Source organism: Syngnathus leptorhynchus, chromosome 3 (genome assembly GCF_054491065.1).
Source record: "Syngnathus leptorhynchus isolate UIUO chromosome 3, UIUO_Slep, whole genome shotgun sequence".
Lineage (NCBI taxonomy): Eukaryota > Metazoa > Chordata > Actinopteri > Syngnathiformes > Syngnathidae > Syngnathus > Syngnathus leptorhynchus.
The window spans coordinates 4,596,753-4,616,561 of NC_141197.1; the positions used below are offsets into that span (position 1 = coordinate 4,596,753).

At 43.5% G+C, this 19,809-nt stretch overlaps 1 protein-coding gene across 3 annotated transcripts in view; it reads right to left on the reverse strand.

Annotated features, from left to right (window-relative positions):
- Positions 1-19,809, reverse strand: part of txlng (taxilin gamma) — a 79,914-nt gene that overhangs the window by 19,266 nt on the left and 40,839 nt on the right. For all 3 annotated transcript variants that reach the window (XM_085906881.1, XM_085906883.1, XM_085906882.1), the window contains 3 exons: positions 11,572-11,742; positions 11,227-11,421; positions 5,878-5,997 (listed from right to left, as the gene is read on the reverse strand). In XM_085906881.1, coding sequence (XP_085763007.1) covers positions 5,878-5,997; positions 11,227-11,421; positions 11,572-11,742 — 486 coding nt within the window. The remainder of the gene's footprint in view (positions 1-5,877; positions 5,998-11,226; positions 11,422-11,571; positions 11,743-19,809) is intronic.

A 19,809-nucleotide genomic window follows, 5' to 3' on the forward strand; every position in this document is an offset into this window, starting at 1 on the left:
TACATGTTACAGTGGTACAGCAGTCATTGAAGATGTAAGTGGGTCTCCTAACATGAGAAATGAACGATCACATATATCTAACCTTTAGGACAATGTATTATTGCGCCAAATGTTGGTTTACATTCCTTTAGAGGTCCATTTTTGCGTGTTAGCGCGATCGCGAATTCGCATCATTCCGCTAACTTGTTAGCCTGCCCAGTACTTCTTGTTAAAATGTTACACACTGTCAAGTTACATGGTGGATAGGATGGTACAAGATGGTGCGTGAATGTGTATTGGTTTTGGCCGAGACGATTTGGCTCACATGAAATTCCAAATTTCACCAGAAGATGGTGACAAAGCTTGACATGGGAGACGTGAAGGAGGGGGCCTAAGTAAGGGTTACTTAAAAGTTAGTTCTTCAAAATTAACTATCGTTAAACTGGTAAAGGGGGGTTTGTTGGTTGAACCAGTCAATCTCCAGTCCCGTTCCAAATTTCACCAGAAGATGGTGCCAAAGTCAGATTGACTGAACATAGTAAATCAATAGTTCAAAAAGTCATGGACGAGATGAAGACTTGTTCTGAAACACAGCAACACACAATTTTAGATTATGTTATATTATAAAATATTATATTAAATATTGAATAATATTTTATATTATTTTGTTTTGCTCTAATATACTTTGAAACTATTTGAGTTTTTTAATTTGCTAACTAGAGAAGCCCAGGCTCATGGTTAGGTGATGAGAATGAGACATGTTAATCACAGTTAGAGTAAGATGCAATATACTTTATTTTATTTTGCTTTGCCATATTATATAGTTAGTAGCAGCTTGAGCAGCATAATTGCACTGATGTTTCATTTACACATGAATGTATTAAGAGTTGAGTAAGGACAAGGGGTTGACAGATACTGTTGGTGGAAGACTGCGATCCCACGCTTGGGCTTGACCGAGAGGTCACCAGCTTGTCAAAATACGTTTTGAAGCTGCTTGAGTATTTTAATCTGCTAAACTGGGAGAGCCCACAATCATAGTTATGATTATATGTTAAAGGGTACCATTGGTAGAATTGTAGAACGCAGGCACTGATTTAGTATAAAGTAAATGTACCACATCAAAACAGAAATAACACAACACCTCTTAGGAACAAGAGATATATAGCCTGAAACATTGCTGTTTGACGGCACTTTTGCTGCCTGGGGAAGAAAAATGGCACCCCGGATATGACGTCACTGAGTTGATTCCGTTTTGGGGCGCCCCAATGAGGCCTATATACTACCTTTATAAGAAATCGATTATGTTGAAATTTAAGGGTAATGCGAGTAATGATGTAGGAATAAATGAATACAACGATTAGATGTTCTGTAGAAAATGTTGTGCCGCCTTTCGCACTGGCAAAGGTATCCGGCTGCCTAGCGAGCTCGAGGCAGGGACAAGTATTCTAGTATACAGGGATGAGAATTTTCCGCGGATCTCTGTTTTTTTCCGTCGAAAGTATTTTCACGAATTATGTAAATCCGTTGAGAAAATAATTTTTATATATATGGGGGGGGGGGGGGGGGGGGGAGCGGCCGGCTAGCTGGCCGGGCAACGTTAGCCTCGCGACTCTCGCGGGTATTTCCCCCCGCTACTTTTCCGTGCTTTTTCACATTTGCCATTCTCATCCCTGCATTATACAAATCAGCTTCCAAACAACATTTACTTCATAGACCAATTGATCATAGCCGTTACTAAAAATCACTTAACAAGAAACTGACTTCCCTGGCAAAATGCGCTTGGCCGCCATGACGGGAAACAAATGTAAACAAACCACAATAATCGGGCACTAATTTACCAAAATCTGTGACAAAAACTGCTTATCACAGATACATACCTGTCTCAGAACAGCAATATTTTGTCTCTGGGATCCCTTTTCATGACACTGCTGCCTTTTCGCATCAGTTTTCCTGTGTTTATGGGCAGAAATTGTTGGCACTGCACCAACGCTGGGGATGAGCCAGCCAAGATGCTAACAACTTGCTGACGTCACGCAGCTGCCTGATCCGGGCCACAAACTAAGCAACATGGATGCTCCCATATTTCCATGTCATTACATGTATGTAATATTGATGTTCCATTTACACATGAATGTATAAGGCAAGTAGGCGGCAGGGGGAATGATGATGCTGTGTGGTGGAAAGGCTGGGGTCCCACGCATGAGCGTGACCCAAGGTCACGTTCATCTGGTCGAAGCCCGGGCAAATGTAACGTTAACAGTGATGCCACTTGGTGTAGTCCTGCGGCTGACTCATGCAGACCTGACCCTGTGGTCACCTCATCTGGTTGAAACCGGTTGAGATCGGCCGAGATGCAGGTGCAGTCTACTCTAGAAGCATTGGGGTCATCTGAGGACAATCTAGGACGTCATGGAAAAAAACTAGTACGTGACCAAGCTGGCATAGGACCCACGTACTGAACTGGTATAAAAGGTTAATTTCGACAAAGAACAGAGCTCTCTCTCGCCCGGTGGGCTCTCCCCGTCAGGGGTTTGCCCCCTGCGGGCTACTGCCCGTGGGCCGAGGACGCAGATTAGACGAAGATAGAGTTTTTATTCGTTTTGAGATTAGACCAAAATCTACTAAAATGAATTTCTAGAATCTTCGAATTGGATTTAGTCAGATTTTAAGGTTAAAGACAGGCTAGAAGATGTGGACGTTGGTGCAGCAGAGAAGAGCCATTTTTAGGGCGTCGTCCTCTCCCTCCTTTAGCCCACCCTGTTCTTTTAAACAGAATTCTGATTTTTGGAACAAGGAGAACTTTTCCACCAAACAGCATTTTAGACCTCTTGCCTTTTACCCTTTTTTACTATTTGAGAGTTTTGCAATCGAGAGAACTTCGAGACTGAATAATTTTTGCTCTATTGAGATTGGTGAGTGGAATTATTGTTGGTTGTTCAAACAACAGAGACTTGTAATTCTTTTTCTTGCTTATTTATTAAATTTCTACTTTGTAATCATTTAATTTCGATTGATGATTATTTCAATCTTTTATGCTTTAAATCTCTTTTGTTTCTCTATCATAGTCATACTGTAAACCGTTCAGTTCTTTTTAAAGTGAAGACGGCTTTAATCCTCGTCAGTGTCAGATCTGGTTCCAAATAGTTATCTAATGTTCAGCTAGCGTGGGTGCACGCTAGTGGAAATAAACGAATTTCGGTTTTACCAAAGACAGCCAAAACTATTCCGAGCGGTTACAAGAGCCCCAAATCTTGAAGAAAGAGAGCCGCTGAAACGGCCGCGATAGTTTGATCCCGTGTCTCTACCAGTTACTCAACACAGAGGTCTGTTGATTTTAACGGGACTGGTGTCCGGAAAAGACGGAATTAATCTAACAATAGATTGGTTACTTGAACAGCGGTTAGACTCGGAACAAATCTTCATTCTCTACCGGCTTAAATAAATTCTCGTCTCCCCTTAAATACTGCGTTAGCGCAGTGGGGCTAAAGTACAGAGTTTTACCCTTTAAACGGAGAGCCGGTCACTTACATTTCATAAGTGCAGGATTTGACAATGCACACACGTATAATATTTATATTTTCCTCAGTTAGGAGGGTGCGGGTTCGAATCCGCCTCCGGCCCTCCCTGTGTGGAGTTTGCGTGTTCTCCCCGTGTCCGCGTGGGTTTTTTCCGGGCATCCGGTTTCCTCTCACATCCCAAAAACATGCTTGGTAGGTCGATTGAAGACTCTAAATTGTCCCTAGGTATGAGTGCGAGTGAGGATGGTTGTTCGTCTCTGTGTGCCCTGCGATTGGCTGGCAACCGGTTCAGGGTGTCCCCCGCCTACTGCCTGATGACGGCTGGGATAGGCTCCAGCACGCCCGCGACCCCTGTGGGGACAAAGCGGTTCAGAAAATGGATGGATATTTATACACAATTTTCTGTATGTTATTTATACTATTATGTATTACTTACATGTTTGAAACAATTTTTTTATGTTCTAATAATAGAATATGCTCTTAAATGGTTTCATATACATTTATTGACACAAGAAATGTACAGATGAGCGGGTGACCCTACTACACGGATTTCACTTATCACAGGTAGTTTTTGGAACTAATCATCCGCGATAAACGAGGGATTACTGTTAGAGTGGTGCTCACTCTAACTTTTTTTTTGCAAGAACCACTACTGGAGACAGTATGCCCTTTTTAAGCACTTGCAAGAGGAGAGCCATTCGTCGCTGTACATACAGCGATGATCGAATGGGGTCTCTCTCAGGCCTCTTGCAAGAGCATCTTTGTTGAGAGAAACGGGGTGGGGGTGTGAGTGGGCAGAATGGGGGTGAAACCCCTGGCCTCTGATCAAATCATAGCAGGGGTTGTTTTACGATGTTGAGTAGACAGAACAACTTCGATTGCGTCTTCTACAGCTGGTCAATCAGTACAAAGGATCTTAGCACTTTGTTCTACTACTTTGTTAAGACAGGACAATCTTAGGTTAATTATTACAGGTTACATTCCAACATAATATGATCAACCTAATCTATCAACCCTAACAATTACTGTATATTCATGCATTGTACACAGACTGATGTATTTAAAAAAAATCATTTCTTTTAATTTTGCTATTTATGACAACTATGAAAACTCCAAATTCAGTATCTCAAAAAAATAGAATACGCGCTAACGTTAGCGAGAAGCTAACGAATGCATTGGACATATTAAGTGTTGCCTAAGAATAAAACAGCACCTTTGATGCAATTCATCTGATACAAATAGTCAAAATACACACACAAGATGTGAAAACAGAGTGCACGGCTCCAAAATCAGCAGAAAGACTGACGCTAATGCTATAAAAACGAGTGCTGACATTAATCATTAAAGTGAAATACAGTTTATTATTTTTGTGTCCTCTCACATTTACCGCTTTATTGTGTTCTGTGTTTCCATAGATCAAAGGAACTGAACCATCAACAAAATGAAGTCTTTCGGTAAATCCTTCTTAATACTGACAAAAGATTCCTGAAACACTCCTTAACAAGCAGGACTTTGCCCACAGACGTGGGAACACTGCTTGAAAAATGAAATTTGACCAAAGCACTTTTTGGAAGTTCTGATGTTGTGCAATGATTTGTTTGGATTGATGCATCCAACAATGGAACATTTAGATTTTTCCACTTCGGCAGCCTTGAATTGTTTGAACTACAAAAGTCTCACCGAGTACTAAACAAAGCAGATTTGTCTTCAACATGCTGGATTTGCGAATCCGCCATGTTTATGACTCGGATTTCTGTTTGGCAACACTTATTACCTTGTTTGGTTTGTTTCGCCCCAACGGATGTGATGCAATAGATAAAAAAATGTCAGAGAAAACGGAGAAATCTGAACAGAGTAGAAAGTAGCCCCCAAAACGATCATAAAAGTATCTCTGCGTGCACCAGGAGGGATATATTATTTTTCTACACTCCTGGATACTCCAGATGCACAAGAAAATGAATTTAAAAGCAAAAAAGGTCGATTTTCCATGATACATGTCCCTTACGAGGTTATTGCACCTTTGTGAATAAATGGATTTGTTGCACCCTCTACAATTTTGAAAGTTTCACCAAGATCTACCAAAAATTGGAGATATACAAATATGTAACAGCCCAAGATCTACACAAAGTTTTTGGAGTCTACTCTAAACTCAACAGGAACTTGGTCATTTTCTATTTCCTTTGAGATATTGCCTCACGTTTGGCCTTCCTTAGAGGTTATATTTTATCAAAGTATCTTTGAATCTGATGTATGCCAGGCTTGCGAAGGCCCTTAATAACTGCTTGTATCTCTAGTTAGGGCCCGTGCAGAGACCGTGTTGTGTGTGTGCGTGCGCATGTGTCTGTGTGAAAATACAATAAAAAAAGTACAATTTACTCACAACATTTCTTTCTCGTTGCTGTTTCTCTTCCACTTCCTTCATCATTTCAGTGATTTTCTGCATCTTAGCGTCCATCAACTCTTGCTGTAGATCTTTGTGCTTCAACACTTTGTCTATGTGCTAGAAGAGGAACACACATTTTATGGGTCAATACTGAAAGCAAAGACTGTTACAAATGAGGAATACAGGTCCATGTACCCAGGTTTTATGAGGTTGGTCTGACAATAGAATGAGAGATTTGTGTCAAAATTATTTGCACATATACATCTGCAATTTTCACATTTTTTAAATTCACAAATACATTTGTCATTTTCATGGTTTTTTTTAGCCCCACAAATATATTGTTGGGTGTGCAAATATCATGACACATCATTTGTAAATATTCAATTCTACATGCCAATTGCCAAATGTGCATTTGTGGATCAGTGAGCACGCATTTACTGTTTCAAGACGTACACACAGACGTATTCATCTCCACGCACGTATGCACACATGCTCAGATATTTACATGTGTTGAAAGGCAATGCCTTCTCTGTCCACAGGGAAGCAGTGTTGCTGTCTCCAATGAACGGGAACGAGCCATCTTGTGCTTCAAGAAGCAATGCCAAAGCCATCGCTTTATTACATCGCACTGCTTCACAAGCACGCACATGCGCACACGCACACACACATATATACTGTATTTTCCGCACCATAAGGCGCTTTGGGTGAAAAGACGCAGACTCAATTGCGGGTCTATTCTGTATTTAATCCACACATAGGGCGCACCACATAAAGTGAAAAAAAACATATAAGTCGCACCAGAGTATAAGTCGCACTTTTGGGGCAAATTCATTTGTCAAAAACCAACACCAAGAACAGACATGAACCAGCAACAACAGGCTAAACGATACGGTATGCTAACGTGACATTTACACAAACGAGGAGCTGAGAACGGGCCTGACGTAACATTCAGAGTTATTCAAGTAAGTATTACATAAATAACATGTTTATCAAACCATCTGTGTTACTCCAATTCATTAAATCCATCATAACACGTTTATCAAACCATCTGTGTCACTCCAATTAATTAAATCCATCGATCGTCCTTTATGTAAACAATGCCGCATATGCGCCGTGCCGCTGACATCGGACTTGTAAGTTGCATTTCTAATTCTTCCAGACCCATATAACGACATATAAAGTATATTTCAAATAACAACAATATTATCAAACCATCTGTGTCACTCCTAATCATTAAATCCATCGATCAAATTCATCGTCCTTTATGTCAACAACGCCGCGCGCGCGCCGCACAGATCTAGTATATAACTATATTGTAGTGTTAACAAAGTACCAGAAAAGACGTGGGTTTGGTAAACGGCTCTTTATTTACCAAAACAAGAGTTCAACGAGCCAACAACTACTGAACTGTAACGATAGAAACATATACAAGTTGCTTCACGAAATAAAATACATCAAATAACTATAACATAAATAAGTTTTTCAAACCTTGTGTCATTCCAAATCATTAAATCCTTCAAACGTGGGGCCCTTCGTCGTCATTGTCAGCCCGTGATCGGATCCTTTGTCCTTTATGTAAACAACCGCCGCGTGGTGCCGGTGACGTCACTTGCAGTTTAAATGACAGTAATCCCTTGCTACATTGCGGGTCGTTTATTGCGGTTTCACTGCATCGCGGATTTTTGAATTTTGAAAATTTTGTGAAAAAAATCACACGTAAGTCGCTCCTGAGTATAAATTGCCCCCCCCAATCGCGATAAGCTGAGGTAACTCACGCGAGACGTAAGGCGCGGTGACGTAACTTCGCTTTAAAGGTATCTGGCTCCATCTAGTGTTGTTAATGCTTATATTGTCTAGACCCCGAATGTAAGACGACCCCCACTTTTTCAGTCTTATTTCAATGCATAAAACATCGTCTTATATTCGGGCCAAAACGGTAATCGGTAGAAGACTTGCTTCTGATGATCACTACTTTATAGAATTTGAAGTTTGGTCTTTTGGTATTCAAAGCTACAGCCACCGTAATATTAATCCATCGATCCATTTTCTGTACCACTTAGTCCCCACGGGTAGCGGGCGTGCTGGAGCCTATCCCAACCGTCATCGGGCAGTAGGCGGGGACACTCTGAACTGGTTGCCAGCCAATTGCAGGGCACACAGAGACAAACAACCATTCACACTCACATTCACACCTAGGGGCAATTTGGAGTGCTCAATCGGCCTACCAAGCATGTTTTTTGGGATGTGGAAGGAAACCGGAGTGCCCGGAGAAAACCCACATGGACACGGGGAGAACATGCAAACACAGGGAGGGCCGGAGGTGGAATTGAACCCACACCCTCCTAATTGTGAGGCGTACGTGCTAAACAGCGCCCCACCGAGCCGCCCCGTAATATTAATATTAATTCAAAATATTGCATGGCTCGTTGCTTTCCTATCATCGACCTAGTTGTACCATACGTTCCGTCCTGAAACGTTCGCAAAACGCTGGTCTTTTAATGACGGCAAGGGCCAAAAAGTCCGCAGGGTCAAGAGCATTCTCCAGACCTTTGGAATGCCTGACCCATAGGTATTAGAGCTACTCCCTCAATAGAGGCTTTCAAGACACAATTAAAAAATCCATTTAATGTATTTTTCGGAGAATGACTTGCGTTTTTTTCATAGTTAGGGGGAGAGGGCGACTTATACTCAGGAGCAAATTGGAGCCTCGGTTTTCGACCACAATCCGTTTTAGAAGGCTGTTCGAGAAGTGAATCGTTCAAATTCTGAATCATGTTTTCCCATTACAAATAATGGGAAAAAAATGAATCCATTCCAAGCAAAAACGCCTTTTTTTAAGCATATTTTTATTCTTTTTTGTCCGATGGCGCAACTGCAGCGCACCGCCGAACGCGCAACCGTAGCGCGTCGCCGACCGCACAACTGCACCACGTTGGTCGCATTATTGTGACAGAGCGGTCACGGAAATTTAGAAAATATTTTTAAAGCCCTGATGTACTTTCTAAAATTTAAGTGGACCTCAGTGTGCAGGGACCTTAATTTGGTCCGATCGCGCAACCGCAGCGTGCGGGCGCTCACTGTCGCATTGCTTTAGGAGCGTCTTTGTGTTTTAGGATGGCTTTACTGCTCGCACTTGCTTCCTTTGGAGGCATGATTAGAGTTAATGCAATCCTCAGCGTAACGAGAATGTAATAATGAATGGAGTCAGTTGGCATGCGGGTCCTCTTGGCTCATATCACAAGGTTTGACAACCGAATTTCGTCCGAAATCCGAAGCAAAAAAAATCTCGAATTTTAGTTCGAATATCGATTTGTTCGAGAACCGGGGAGTTAAAAAACCGAGGCTCCACTGTATATGTGAAATTATTCACAAATTTTTACTTGATCATTTACACATTACCTACTTACTCATATAGTGGATCACTTCATGTTGTTTTCACATTAACCCGCATGAGGGCGCACTATGGCTGTGGAATAATTGGAGCCTCACTGACAATGAGTTCCATTCACTGACTTCCAGAGTCAGTTGATTTAATGATTTGAAATGGTATCGGCTGAAAACAGCCTTCAAAATAAAGCACCCTACCTCAAATCAAAGCACGGCTGAATAACAAATAACATGGAGAATTCTGAACACATACTGTAAATATGTTTTTAGAACAGCTTTTCAAGTCAATCAAGTCAAGTTTATATAGCCCTAAATCACAAGCAGTCTCACAGGGCTCTGTCCTCTGCATTTAACCCATCCCCATGTGATTTTGATCCATCCCCTGGGGGTGAGGGGAGCAGTGAGCAGCAGCGGCGCCGCGCTCGGGAATCATTTTGGTGATATAACCCCCCGATTCCAACCCTTAATGCTGAGTGCCAAGCAGGGAGGCAATGGGTTCCATTTTTATAGTCTTTGGTATGACCCGGCCGGGGTTTGAACCCACAACCTTCCAGTCTCAGGGCGGACACTCTACTACTAGGCCACTGAGCTGGTTAATTTGGCTTTTATTATTATAACAATTTTAATAACAAGGTACAAGTGTACATACTGTAAATATGTTTTTGGAACTGTTTTATTATTATAATGATTTTTCTATAACAAGGTATAACACTTAAATGTGATTTCAGAACTCTTTTTATTATGACAATTTTTTTTTGAAAAGGTACAAGTGTACGCACTGCAATTGTGTTGGCACTCCCTGCCTTCTGCTGACGTGTGGTCAACATTCGTGCCATAATTCCTCAATTGAAACGTTTTATTTAGAATAAAAAAAAAATTAAATTTGGGGAAAAAAAATCCACGATGTAGTGAAACCGCAATAAACGATTACTGTAATATGAACTGCAACTGACGATGTCAGCGGCACATCGCACACACGGCATTGTTTACATAAAGGACAGAATTCGATCGATGGATTTAATGATGACGAATAAAAATTCTTGAATCTTGAGTGTGGACAAGGACAGAGGACGAAGATTTCCATGGGTTTAATGATTTGGAGTGACACGGATAGTTTGATAAAGGTGTTATTTATGTTATAGTTATTTGGATAACTTTTAATGTTACGTCAGGCCTGTTCTCAGCTCCTCGTTTGTGTTTGTTACATTAGCATACCGTATCGTTTAGCCTGTTGTTGCTGGTTCATGTCTGTTCTTGGTGTTGGATTTTGACAAATGAATTTGCCCCAAAAGTGCAACTTATACTCCGGTGCGACTTATATATGTTTCTTTCCCCTTTAATGTGCATTTTGTGGCTGATGCGACTTATACTCCGGAGCGACTTTTAGTACGAAAAATACGGTATATGTGATTGCCTTTAATTAACCTACTCTGGCCAATTCAGCCGCAGCTTGTGCTCTCTGTCCTGCCCCTTTCCGGGCATAGGGGGCCAAGGTGACACCCAAATTGAAAGTTGCTGTTTGGAATCCACGCCAACCAATCGAGACGAGATCTGAGGTGGACCACCTCTGTGAAGGCACTGCCATGAAGACTGAGGGTATCTTCCTGCAGCTTTTCATTTCACTATTTACATCGACATTACCTCGTTTTGCATCGTTTTAACATCTTGTGTTCAATGTTGTCCACTCTGTACCCATTGCAACCTGGTCATCCTGGAAGGGGATCCTCCCATCTGTGGTGTCTTCTCAAGTTTTCTCAATTTTACCCAGTTGGGGTTATGTGAGTTTTTTTCTTGCCCTCTTTAAGTTAAGAGTTAATATCAGGGGATGTCGAGAATAATTGTCAAACGTGGCCATGTAAAACCCTTTGAGACGTGTTTGTGTTTAGGGGCTATATTAATAAATTATACTAAACTGATGCAATTTCATTTCACACTAAGTTGGCACAGGCAATCTCTTACCTCCTCTCTGAGCTCATACTGGTCAATGAGCTTTTTAAGTTTCTCAGCAAGGTCCATGTTCTCCTGCTTCAGCTTAATGTTGTGTGAGCTGTGTTGCTCCATCTGCATTTCAATATCACTTAAAGTCATCTGGAAGTGAAGCATGGCTTCCTTGCGCTGCTCCTCATACTCCCTGGAACGCTGGGCATTCTCCTCCTATCAGAAAACAAGGTCAGCCAGAAGAAGAGGGAAGAGGCTTGTGCTAAACAGATGACAAAATCATTCATTTCAGCACCCTAACCTGACAGTGTTTAATGTAATGCAATTATCAATATTGTTATAAATTTATGATTGTCTGTTGCTAACCTTCAAAGTCTTGTTGTGTCTTTGTAGCTCCCGACAGAGGCTCTCCAGTTTGCTACGGGCCAGGATAGCTTTGCTGTGCTCCCCCTGCAGGTGGATCTTCTCTTTTACAATTTGAGATTGCTTTTTCTGTAGGGCTTTCAGACGCTTTTGCATGCGACGGCTTTCCTCCAACTGAAACCACAGTGCAAGCAACACACCATTATGCCACCTACGTACTACAGTATTCCATTTTTGGTAAGTACAAAGTTACCTCAACTCTGCTACAGTATGAGGTCAGGAGTGATATCAATGTGACTGTCCTACACAAACCCTAATAATTTTTACTTTCCAGTATGTGATTCTATACATTCTCCAAGGATTGAGACAAAGAATGGTTGTAAATAGTACAATAAAAATCATAAAGAGAATGCAATTTCTGGGGAAACTGCCTCAACGTCATCCCTCCAGTCTTCAGAATTAAAACCAATAATTACCAAATGTTTACATTAGTGAAACGGTTGAATTGGGTGGTCGTCAGTTAGCCATGTCTTGAAAATGAAACACTTGGATGCCAGGTACAGAGCTCACCAAATTAAAGGATGCTAGCTTGCGTTGCGTCAGTGTACATACATTTAGGAAAACTACTCCATTGAACCTACAAAGCTGCGGACTTGGCAGCCCGTGTGCCTATGTAAGCCAGTGAGACAGATTTGTGGCAGTTACGGCAGAGTTGCTGCCACCGTACACAATTACAGAGTCCACACATCAACATAACATTATAAAAACTATGCAATTATTTGGCACGGTGGATGGTTTTCTAACACTACGCTTGTAGTATTTCACACAGAACTACATTAGCACAGAAAAGAGTCTTGGCTGACTCACGCATTGCCATATCAGTTGAGTGACATGGGTTGTCAGAAACTATTGCAAAATGTCTGCTACTGATCTTGAAAGTATGACACCAGTGCACCAGGTGAAGTCAATCAAATAAATGACTGCTGGCATGAACACCATGTTCAAGCATAAGGGTGTCCATGTGTGCACTTGGCACCAGGACACCCTAGGCCGCAGTTCGTTGATCGACCTTGTAGTCGTGTCATCGGATTTGCGGCTGCATGTTTTGGACACTCGGGTAAAGAGAGGGGCGGAGCTGTCAACTGATCACCACCTGGTGGTGGGTTGGCTCCGATGGTGGGGGAAGATGCAGGTCCTACCTGGCAGACCCAAACACTCTGTGAGGGTCTGCTGGGAACGTCTGGCAGAATCCCGTCAGGGAGAGCTTCAACTCCCACCTCCGGCAGAGCTTTTCCCACGTCCCGGGGGAGGCGGGAGACATTGAGTCCGAGTGGACCTTGTTCCGCGCCTCCATTGTTGAGGCAGCCGACCGGAGCTGTGGCCGTAAGGTTGTTGGTGCCTGTCGTGGCGGCAATCCCCGAACCCGCTGGTGGACACCGGCGGTAAAGGGATGCCGTCAAGGTGAAGAAGGAGTCCTATAGGGCCTTTTTGGCCTGCGGGACTCCGGAGGCAGCTGACAGGTACCGGATGGCCAAGCGGAACGCGGCTTCGGCGGTTGCTGAGGAAAAAACCCGGGCGTGGGAGGAGTTTGGCGAGGCCATGGAGAATGACTTCCGGACGGCTTCGAGGAAATTCTGGTCCACCATCCGGCGTCTCAGGAGGGGGAAGCAGTGCACGGTCAACACTGTTTACAGTGGAGATGGTGTGCTGCTGACCTCGACTCGGGATGTCGTGAGTCGGTTCTCTGGAGGGTGCTTCGGGAGTACGGGGTGCCGAGCCAACTGATAAGGGCGGTTTGGTCCCTGTATCACCGATGCCAGAGTTTGGTCCGCATTTCCGGCAGTAAGTCGGATTCGTTCCCAGTGAGGGTTGGACTCCGCCAAGGCTGCCGGTTCTGTTCATAATCTTTATGGACAGAATTTGTCCACGCCTTTGTCTCCTCCAGGCTAGACTACTGTAACGCACTCCTCATCGGGATCCCTGGCAAGAGCCTCCAGAGGCTCCAGTACATTCAAAACTGCGCTGCTAGGATCCTGATGAGGGTGCGGAAAAGCGACCACATCACACCCATCCTCCGTTCTCTGCACTGGCTCCCCATCAAATTCCGAATAAATTATAAGATCGCCCTCCTCACTCACCAGTGCATCCTCGGACATGCTCCCCCATACCTCAAAGAACTCCTTGCCCCCAAATCTGCCACCCGAAACCTCCGCTCATCCAATTCTCACCTTCTCCATGTCCCCAACACCAAGCTGCGTACCATGGGCGACCGGGCCTTCTGCCATGCAGCCCCCACACTGTGGAACTCCCTCCCCGACCACCTAAGAGCACCCCAATCCACTGACTCTTTCAAAACCGGACTTAAAACTCACTTCTTTAATTTGGCATTTCTGTAATTCCTGTTTTTATATCCTGGTTGTCGTCCAGTTGTTTTATACTTGTCCTTGCTTTTTATTCTTGGTTTTACTTGCCATGTAGCACTTTGAGATTCCTCCGAATATAAAGTGCGATATAAATATAATTTATTATTATTATTATTATTATTATTAATTTCTAGGCGCAGCCGAGGCGTTGAGGGGGTCCGGTTTCGGGACCTCAGCATCGCGTCACTGCTTTTTGCAGACGACGTGATGCTGTTGGCTTCTTCAGGCTGTGATCTCCAGCTCTCACTGGAGCGGTTCGCAGCCAAGTGTGAAGCGGTCGGATGAGGGTCAGCATCTCCAAATCAGAGTCCATGGTCTTCGGTCGGAAAAGGGTGGAATGCCCTCTCCGGATCAGGGATGAGATCCTGCCCCAAGTGGAGGAGTTCTTGGGGTCTTGTTCACGAGTGAGGGCAGAATGGAGCGCGAGATATCAACATTTATTTAAGGAAACCGCTATAACTCTGGATAGCCGTATTATCACTCAGAATGATACTGTAACTAATCTCGGGGTAATATTTGACCAAACGCTCTCCTTTCAACAGCATATTAAAAATATAACCAGAATAGCATTTTTTCACCTTCGTAATATTGCTACGATTCGCCCAATCCTCTCGACCAGTGATGCCGAAATTATTATACATGCATTTATCACGTCGCGCCTGGACTACTGTAATGCATTATTCTCTGGTCTTCCCAAGTCCAGCATCAAAAGTCTACAGTTAGTGCAAAATGCTGCTGCGAGGCTGCTCTCACGGACAAGAAAATTTGATCACATTACCCCAATATTAGCCAATTTACATTGGCTCCCGGTCCATTTAAGATGTGACTTCAAAGTTCTTTTGTTAACCTATAAATCATTGCATGGCTTAGCGCCTTCATATCTCGTCGACTTAGTTGTTCCTTATGTTCCGTCTCGTAACCTTCGTTCGCAAAACGCTAGTTTTTTAGTGACACAGAGGGCCAAGAAAATGTCTGCAGGGGCTAGAGCATTTTCCATTCGGGCTCCAGAGCTCTGGAATAACCTGCCAATGGATATTAGAACTGCTACCTCAGTAGAAACATTTAAGACACGTTTAAAGACGTATTTCTATGATGTGGCCTTTAACCTCTCCCCGACCCCACTCCCCCACCCCTCCCTGGCTGGGGAGGTGGTTAGGTGACACCCATGCTGACGATGGCTATCTAGATTCTCGTGGACCAATTCACCATGAGGGAACTGCAGTGGAATACCCTCCTGGAGGACACTGCCAGGACAATCGAAGGCACCTCCGACAGCTCTTGGCTTTGGCCTGGGCATCCACTTTTTGGTTTCCATATGATGTATTTTATGTGCCCTCTTTGCATCCATTGCAGCCTGGTGATCCTGAAAGGGGGATCCTTCCATTTGTGGTCCCTTCTCAAGGTTTCTCATTTTTCCCCTTGTAGGGGTTTTTTGAGTTTTTCCTTGCCCTTTTGGGAGCCTAAGATCAGGGGATGCTTTGAGAATTATTGTCAATTGATTGTCTATGTGAAGCCCTTTGAGACTGCTTGTGATTTAGGGCTATACAAATAAACTTGACTTGAGATCGACAGGCGGATGGGTGCAGTGTCGGCAGTAATGCGGACTCTGTACTGGTCCGTCGTGGTGAAGAGAGCTGAGCCAAATGGCAAAGCTCTCGATTTACTGGTCAATCTATGCTTCTACCCTCACCTATGGTCACGAGCTATGGGTTGTGACCGAAAGAACGAGATCCAGGATACAAGCAGCCGAAATGAGTTTCTTCCGCAGGGTGTCCGGGCTCTCCCTTAGAGATAGGGTGAGAAGCTCGGTCATCCGGGAGAGACTCGGAGTAGAGCCGCTGCTCCTCCACGAGAGGAGCCAGATGAGGTGGCTCGGGCATCTCATCAGGATGCCTCCTGGACGCCTCCCTGGGGAGGTGTTCCGGGCATCTCCCACCGGTAGGAGACCCCAGGGACGACCCAGGACGCGCTGGAGAGACTGTCTCTTGGCTGGCCTGGGAACGCCTTGGGATCCCCCGGGATGAGCTGGATGAAGTGCCTGAGGAGAGGGAGGTCTGGGAGTCCCTCTTAAAGCTGCTGCCCCCGCGACCCGACCCCGGATAAGCGGAAGAAGATGGATGGATGGATGTTCCCAAAGTGCAGCTGCCCATTTAGACTATTTCTGTTCTTAACCCCAGGAGAGACCAGCCTCTCATTTCCTTAACTGCAGTCATTTGGCAACCCAGAGTACTTCACATTTACAGAATCAGGAGCGAGTGAACACAGTTTTAACAACACATAGAGAAGTCATTGTTTCCGAGACCAACCACAGACATGAAATACTAATAATGCAGAGCATACAATATACAGTAATTCCTCGTTTATCGCGGATAATTGGTTCCAAGACCACCCGCATCATGTGAAAATCCGCAAAGTAGTGTCATCCTCTCATTTTTAACATACATTAATTTTTTTGTGTATCAATAAGTGTATATTAAACCATATAGATGCAAATGTTATCATTCGAACATTAAAAAATAGTTTCAAACATGTAATTACTATATTATGTAGTATAAAAGACATCCAGAAAATAATGTATAAATAATATAAATATAAATATGATACGCGTGTGTGTGTAACATGTGTCGATGTAGCTAAAGTTTCCATCCATCAATTAATCCATCCATTTGTACTTTGTTTCAATATGTTACTGTTCTTCATACCTTTGGTCTCTATGAATACCGTATTGGCACGAATATAAGATGGTGGTTTTTTGCATTGAAATAAGACTGAAAAAGTGGTGGTCGTCTTACATTCGAGGTGTAGACATTATACCCATTCACAACGCTAGATCGTGCCAGATATCTTTAAAGTGAATGCTGAACTTAACTCCCCAGGCCAAAGCGACCTGCTGTCACGTAGAATAAAAATAGAAATAGCGGTAGCACAAATAAGAAAAATAAAAAATAGCGGTAAGAAACAAAACAGAAGAAAATAAGAGGAGATAACAGAAAAAGGAGAAATGTAGCGATAATCTGGAGAAAAGTGGGTCGAAGAACGGCTAGGTTAACTGGCAGCAGCTGAGGAGAAGTTATGATGCAAACTTAGAGACGATGTTGATAAATGAGGCAGAGTTTTCAAACAATTGCAAAGCGTTTAATGGACAGAGATGAACTCAAAAAGATCAGCTACAAAATGCTCAGAGAAAAGCTTTCCGTGGTCCTCAAAGCGGCTGCTTTCAAGAGCTCGACAGGAGGGTGTTCGCGTATGTGGATGAGAAACGAAAGGACAGGATGCCCATCAGCGGAGCTGTCATTCAGTTCAAGGCCGTGGAAATAGCCAAAGAGCTAAACATACCCACCACTGACTTCAAAGCAAGCCTCGGCTGGTGTAAAAGAATGATGCGGCGTAACGGACTAACACTGTGATCCAGAGCAAGTCTAGCACAGCGCCTGACCTTTGACTTTGGAGAGAAACATTCAGAAGCCTCCGGTACGTTTGCTCTGTGAGTGGATCCTCCATGCATGGGATGCAGTTTCCTCAAAGAGCATCATCCACGGGTTGAAAAAATGTTGCATATCAAATGCCCTGGACGGCAGTGAGGATAACGTGCTCTGGGAGGAGCCAGCGGAGCCAGAGGATGGGAGTGAGGACAGTGAAACTGAGCACAGCGAGGCAGAGGATGTTTGTGAGGAGTAATGTTCTGACACGACAGATCTCAGCTACTCTCAAGTTTAAACCAGTTTGCATTATTTTATTGCAATGTTTTTCCTGATTCAGATTTGTTTCAAAACTACAGTTAGACTTCAATTTGAAAGTTAATGCAGTTATTGCAAGAAGCCATTCATTTACAAATGTGATTGAACTTTAGTTTACATATTTAAATGTTCAGCTATTAAGATATGAAGACAGTTTTTGCATGATTTGAATGAGGCAAAATAACATGCCTTTTCTCTTGAATATATTGTTGTAATCATTTGTTTCAGATGTACTGTAATTATTTTCTGTATAAAAATTTATTTTGGTGTTCAAAAAGTATTTTTTCAAACTTGAGTCTTGAAAAAGAGGTGGTCGTCTTATAATCCGGGTCATCTTATATTTGGGCCAATACGGTAAAACATTTTTAACACCACTTATTCTGTTCAGGGTTGTGCAATCCCAGCTAACAAAAGGCGAAAGACAGACGACACCCTAAACTGGTCGGCAGCCAGTCGCAGGGCACAAACATGAAGAGACAAACAACCAATTACACCCACAAGCGCACTGCCACTGAGCGGGAATCGATCACACAAAGCGCGCACACAAGACATGCGAGTGTACCCAAACAGTGACTTGGGTTATTAGATATTGAATATTGATTCAGAGTAATGTAGTTATTGTGTACATCTTATACAGTACATTATTATCCTTGTGAAGTTGTACAGTAAAGGCTGTTCAGTAAAACAAAGTTTATTTATCGTATTTTCTGGACTGTAAGTGAGGTTTTTTTTCATAGTTTGGCCGGGGATGCAACCTATATGTGAAATTATTAACACATTATTACCTGATGATTAACACATTACTTCGTTAGTAGTATACCACTCAGGCTCTAGGCGGGTTGAATAAGTGTAACTGCAACTGACGATGAGTCTGACGTCAGCGCCGCATCTATTTCCGGAATCAGCGGAGTTCCCGAGGGACACGGTCAAACGCCTTCTTCAAGTCCACAAAACACATGTGGACTGGTTGAGTAAACTCCCATGCATCCTCGAGGATCCTGCCAAGGGTTTAGAGCTGGTCCACTGTTCCATGGCCAGGACAAAAACCACACTGTTCCTCCTGAACCTGAGATTCGACCTCCCGACAGACCCTCCTTTCAGGCACCCCTGAATAGACCTTACCAGGGAAGCTGAGGAGTGTGATTCCTCTGTAGTTGGAATACACCCTCCGGTCCGGTCCCCCTTCTTAAAGAGGGGAACCACCACCCCAGTCTGCCAATCCAGAGGCACCATCCCTGATGTCCATGCAATGCTGTAGGGGCGTGTCTGCCAGGATAGCCCCACAACATCCCGAACCTTTAAAAACTCTGGGAGGATCTCATCCACCCCGGGTCCTTGCCCCCGAGGAGTTTTTTAACTACCTCAGTGACTTCAACCCCAGAGATTGAAGAGTCCACTTCTGAGTCTCCAGGCCCTGCTTCCACAATGGAAGGCGTGTCGGTGGAATGGAGGAGGTCTTCAAAGTATTCTCCCCACCGACTCACGATGTCCCGAGTCTTCAGTTTTGATAAGCTCCACACGTTATGGTTTTGTCTTGGAGAAAAGACTCAAATTGTTTTGATTGATTTAAGCTATACAGGGCTCCAGAGTGCGACCATTTTGGCCGCATATGCAACCAAAACCAACTAACTGAAATGAAAAAGAAAATAAATGCGACAAATCGAGGGAAAATGAAGAGAGGTTGAAGCAGTTTTTTCACCAAGAACACTAACCCAACTGTTACAACCAGCCCTACTACTGAGAGTCCATCCAGCCAAAACACGAAGCACTTGATGGTAAGATGCCAAGCCCCAGTCCTTCGGACATAGAGGAGGTAACCGAATCTGAAATAGAGCCCTTGCCCAACACTCAAATTAAAAAGGCCAAAATGTATTCGTTAAGACAGGACTGGTTGAAAGAATTTCCCTCACTGAGGTACAACAAAGGACGTAACGCCAATGCCAAAGTTTACTGTCAGGGGTGTGCTCAAAGTATGGCTGTTATTTGTAAGCAGGTCAACAACGTTACTATCAAAAAAAAAAAAAAAAAACACATCTGAAAACACACTGCATGCCGTGACAAGTGTGTATCGAAAGTGACCC